Source organism: Pinus tabuliformis, chromosome 1_2 (assembly GCF_031772625.1).
Source record: "Pinus tabuliformis cultivar Carrire ecotype Pingquan chromosome 1_2, CPIR1, whole genome shotgun sequence".
Classification (NCBI taxonomy): domain Eukaryota; kingdom Viridiplantae; phylum Streptophyta; class Pinopsida; order Pinales; family Pinaceae; genus Pinus; species Pinus tabuliformis.
In genome coordinates this window covers 922655404-922661292 of record NC_142298.1, presented here as the reverse complement: position 1 = coordinate 922661292, position 5889 = coordinate 922655404, and the positions used below count along the sequence as shown (strand labels likewise).

General features: G+C 35.7%; 1 protein-coding gene across 1 annotated transcript; it reads right to left on the bottom strand.

The window, feature by feature from the left end:
- Positions 1 to 359: 359 nt before the first annotated feature.
- Positions 360 to 3657, bottom strand: LOC149208962 (uncharacterized). Its single transcript, XM_089394185.1, has 2 exons — positions 3133 to 3657; positions 360 to 560 (listed from the first exon to the last, which is right to left on the bottom strand). Exons 1-2 carry the CDS (start codon positions 3368 to 3370, stop codon positions 478 to 480), a joined length of 321 nt encoding a protein of 106 aa, XP_089250311.1. The 5' UTR covers positions 3371 to 3657; the 3' UTR covers positions 360 to 477.
- Between the last annotated feature and the right edge of the window lie 2232 nt (positions 3658 to 5889).

The window sequence follows — 5889 nt, the reverse complement described above, 5'->3', positions numbered from 1 at the left end:
ATTAAAAACAAAAAAAACAAAAAACAACAGCAAAGTGATATCTTAGATTTCTTTCGCACACACACATATAAACAGGCACATATATAATTAAAACAAAAAAACAAAAAACAACAAAATATTACAAGTAATGATGGCTATTGGCAAAACATTAAAAAATTCTACACATATACATATATGATCCTAAAAATCAAAGTTGATAAGGGTGCTTATTGGCAGAACTATATGTTAGACATGATAATATCGAAGTCAATATCACAGTTCATTCCGTATACTACTTCATCCATTTAATATTTTAAGTAATTACAAGTTCCATCCATCCAATGTTTTTAATAATTACAAGTTTTTATAGTATCGCAGTGAATATCAAAGTTAGATATGAAGTTGTTATGCATAAAGTCGTATATTTTTTTGATGAACTCAATATCGATCTTACTGCTTCAGTCCAATGTGCCAACCGGGCACTGTCCTCTCACGGTCCTATGCCCTTTTTGGCAGCTTTCGTTGCATATTCTTATCTGTTTTCTTCTTCATTGGCCATGCTCCAGCAACAACATTCCAACCTGTAGAATTTTTAGCAGCTTCATCATCATGAATAATACTATTACTGGAAAATATCAATAAAAAAATATGTTTTTTTTTTTTCAATTAAGAAGAAACTGAGAGTAAGATGCATCATATCTGGGACAAAAACACAAGAAAGTTTCCCCTCTACTCTAGAATCAATAAATCGACAATAAAAATTTAAACTGTGAAAACCTACATATTCAAAAGACACAAACACTAAAAAATACACACTTAGACACAATTATTTCCAGAAGCAAAATAAGATTTCAAAATGTGAAAGCCTACATACATATTCAGCAAAATAAGATTTCAAAATGTGAAAGCCTACATACATATTCAAAAGACAGAAGCACTTAATAACACATGAAGCATTTGAGTAGCTTAAATGGTTGAATCTGACAAAAACACACACTTTACACAATTATTTCCAGAAGCAAAATAAGATTTCAAAATGCGAAAGCCTACATACATATTCAAAAGACAGAAGCACTTAATAACACACGAAGCATTTGAGTAGCTTAAATGGTTGAATTTGACAAATACACACACTTTACACAATTATTTCCAGAAGCAAAATAAGATTTCAAAATGTGAAAGCCTACATACATATTCAAAAGACAGAAGCACTTAATAACACACGAAGCATTTGAGTAGCTTAAATGGTTGAATTTGACAAAACACACACTTTACACAATTATTTCCAGAAGCAAAATAAGATTTCAAAATGTGAAAGCCTACATACATATTCAAAAGACAGAAGCACTTAATAACACATGAAGCATTTGAGTAGCTTAAATGGTTGAATTTAACAAAAACACACACTTTACACAGTTATTTCCAGAAGCAAAATAAGATTTCAAAATGTGAAAGCCTACATACATATTCAAAAGACAGAAGCACTTAATAACACATGAAGCATTTGAGTAGCTTAAATGGTTGAATTTGACAAAAACACACACTTTACCCAATTATTTCCAGAAGCAAAATAAGATTTCAAAATGTGAAAGCCTACATACATATTCAAAAGACAGAAGCACTTAATAACACATGAAGCATTTGAGTAGCTTAAATGGTTGAATTTGACAATTATAAAACAGATAAATAATTATATTAAAAATGTTTTAAACAAATTAGTTATATTAAGAATGTTTTAAAGGCTACACTACAGGCCTGAAGCTTTAAATAGATTAAATGGTTGAATGTGGCAACAAAACAAATAGATAATTAGATTAAGAATGTCTGAAGGCAACCGTTGATTACATACCTAACATACTGAATAAAAAAATCAGGGACACAGACACAGCACCAACCAGAAGCTGGCAGGGCCTGTAACGACATTTTCTGGCAATCTCATCCCTCTGTGTTTTTTTCATGTTCTCATCCTGTAATGAAGGGTTTAATTGCTCGGCACTTGTAGATGATTTTATGGGCACAAGAAGCTCCTCAAGACCAGTAGGGATGGATATGATGGAACACTTGTAATCTCTTTTATAGTCTGCTGCTACAATCTCATTTTTTCCAGCATTCACATTGCAACTCTCATCTTTAGTTTTTCCAGCAAGACCATAATCAATGCCCTCGCCCTCACAATCGTTCTGATGTTCTGTTTCTACAGGGAATATAAAAACCTGACTGGGGGATACCCTCTTGAGCAACGCTACATCCCTAAATTCTTCCAGAGGTTTTGCTAGTTTAGGAAACCCCAGATAACTGAGGTTTAAAACTTTACCAGTAGCCTTGTTGAATTCTTTATAAATTACAGATATGGGGTAACCTTTTTTGCCACTGTCTTTCTTAAGAAATTGAAGGAGCCAAGATTTAACATCTTCCATTGAAGCTTTCTCCATGTTTGAAGGCCCATAATTTCTGGTATAAAACACTGGAACATTCTGATAATCTTCAGTACGGATTTGATGCAGATATCTTGTTAAGTGTAATTCACTAATTCCAGTCTGCCCATTAATGTACTGATGTGGCATTTGGCAGGGAAGGCCAGTGTAATTCCCATGATATTCACTATACCATCTGGGATCAGTGAATGACCAATCCACTGGCATTGTAGGAATATAATCACAAGGCCGGCAATGGCTAGTAAAAGTTGAGAATGAGGGCATATTTTCAGCATAAGGGTGTACACCCATAGGACTGAAATAGGGATTTTCAGAATAAGCTGGGATTATCATGTCCCTCACACCATCAACATCTACAAAGGGCAGTAACTGCAAAACGGGCATCCATTCCACCCATTCAATCACCCCAGCTAATATGCTTTTCCCCATTTGAAGAGCACAGCCACAGACCAGAAACACACCATAGGTTCTCTGGGATAGCCTATGTATTACATTTGACAAATCAATACTCCCAATTATGAAAATAACAAAGGCTGGTGGAGGCTCATCTATTGACCAAAAAAGCACATCCACCAACAGTGCTTTCTCCACAGTTTCTTTCCCACCTACCAAATACAAAATCCCAATAACATGATTTTCCTGCTAATTAAATTCCACTTTTCAAAACACAGTAAAGTGAGCTTAAAGGAAAATAAGCAGTCTGGAACTCTGAACTTACCTGGTGGAACATGTCGGAGTTTAATGGCTGAATCTACAAGCGTCTGCTTCACTGTTTCGTCCACTCTATCGAAATTTTCATAGGCACAGAATTGTTGGACATAGCCATTGATTCTAAATATGTAGAGTAAAGCCTTGCTGAGACGAGCAAGAATCCAAGGATCAACAACCTGGTCCGGAAATGGACAGCTTTCCATATCCCACCACACAGAAATTTTTCTCTCAATATCGAAGTCCATTGTTGTTGGCTGCTATACGAGAAGAGTTAACCATAACACCTGGAATTGGAAAATTCAAACCACTGTGAAAACCTTCAAACAGATCGTCCTATGTTCGAATCACAGGCAAGTATATCTCGATTCCCTGGAATTGTTTGAGGCATTAATTTATGAAGTGGGTTCGTGGTTGGTACAGCACAACTCCAACATGTGCTAACTTGGACGCGTGCTGAACATTAAGGGTTCTCATTATTGCAAGTGCGTTGAAACTACAAACGGTCTTATCACTGTGAATTCGCAGAGCTGTGGTTTCTGTAAATGAAAAAACTTAGCGACTGGAAAATCTCTAGGTGGATTTCAGTTTTGTAGTGCTGTGAAAAGAATGAAATAATTAAAAAAATTCAAATAATTTAAGTGGAATTCAATGGCGTAATACTGTTAATTTTAACATAGTTTAAATATTCTCCCGTAGTCATAGATTCTTCAACGAGAATGGTTGATTGGAACTTGGGCAGAAAACTAAATTGGCACTATAAAATTAATTAACAATAATATTTTAATTTTTTAAGTTAGGTTGGTGAGGCTATACATTAGGTTTATGTTCAAGAATAATATATCACGTTTACGTTAAGAATAATATTCAAATAATATATTAATGAAAATTAATATTTATTCATTACCAAATCATAGATTCAAATCTCATTAAGAGCATAAACTAGCATTTGTACTAGATGTTGCAAAGGAAACGCCATAAGGCATAAATTGAAGAATAATCGCGACATGGGAATGGGCAAATATAAACAAGATGCAAAGATATAGCAGAAATCCTCTTTTTCTTTTTTCGTTTTCTCGTTTCTGATCTGCAGAACTGCAGTTTCATGATGCACTGAACTCAGTGTTTGTTTTTGGTGAAATTGGTCAGCAAAGCGAAGGAAGCCAAGAGCACATTGTGTTGATTTATGGACTTGGGCATGGAGCATGGTGTTGGTATAAAATTATTACTCTGCTTAAGTAAAAGGGGGGCACAAAGTGACTGCTTTGGATCTCACCTCCAATGGGATAAACAAGGCAGCCCCTACAAATGAAATCAATTCAATTACACACTATGCAAAGCCACTGCTAGATTATATCAGCGACCTCGGGAATGATGAGAAGGTAAATGGATTCTCTCTAACTTAACAATAATTGGTAGGATCGAGAACAATAATTGTATAACTACTAGATCAAAGCTTATGACAGATGACATGACTAAGGATGTCCCATGCAAGTTATGAATGTTACATGTTTTCAGGATGCTTCTCATTATTATTCTTAATGAGCCTTTATATAAAAGTTATGGCCTTCTTAGAGATGGCAATGATCACAGACTAGCCATGGGTAGAATTTGGGAACATTCTCAAATCTAGCGGATATGGGTGAGGCTAAACAAGTAACTTCACTCCTATCTATCAAATTTTCAAATATTCTTGAAATTCCCAATTAAATTAAGTTCATCTCCAACATAAATCCCATTTTATTGTTAAATTCCTATGTTATACTGTGGAGGTCTAGGTTTCCCCAGATCAGAACCGAAATTCAAGTAGCATTTTTGTTCTCTCGTTATACTGAGGTGTTATTGGATTGGAATAAGCAACCCTTCAAGGTCGGGCCTGGGGATTGACATGGGCTAAAAGGGTTTATACTTACCACTTAGAAGACTTGGGATAGATGACCTTAGATAAGACCTTTTAGCCCTAGTTCATGAGATTGTAAGAATAGTTGAAACCTTTTGTTATACATTAATTAACTTTTGGAGAGCACTGAGCTTCATCATGCTCTCATTCCTCATTTTCTTATGACCTTTGAAGGGCATTGACTTCATTGCATAAAATGTATGGTAAGTGACTCTTGTAGGTCACAGCTTGGGTGGATGCCCATTGTCTTATGTGATGGAGATGTATCCAACCAAGATCTCCTTTTTGTGTCTGCATTTACTCCTTGCAACAATGAGAGCTTCCTTAGCTCTGCTAACCCAAAGGTGTGTTGCCGATTTTCTTTTCAACCTGCCACTTTATTACCAAAAGATTTCGGTAGGGTTGTGTGCTTTTTGAAGATGCGTATACTGTCAAGCCATGCAAACCTTGGGAACTTGAGTTACAATATAGAAAAGGTGATGGTGCTGCAATAGAGTAGGATTGTTGGTGCCTTTGGTGTCATTCTACTCCTTGCTTTTCATGTACAAGTAATACAATCTCTAAACTTTAGCAGCCTCTTGTTCTTTTTTCGTTTTCTGGTTTCCGATCTGCAGAACTGGAGTTTCATGATGAGTTGAACTGAGTATTTGTTTTTGGTGAAATTGGTCAGCAAGGCAAAGGAATCCAAGAGCACATTGTCTTGATTTATGGACTTGGGCATGGAGCATGGTGTTGGTATAAAATTATTACTCTGCTTAAGCAGAAGGGGCACAAAGTGACTGCTTTGGATCTCACCTACGATGGGATAAACAAGGCAGTCCCTACAAATGAAATCAATTCAATTACACACTATGCAAAGCCACTGCT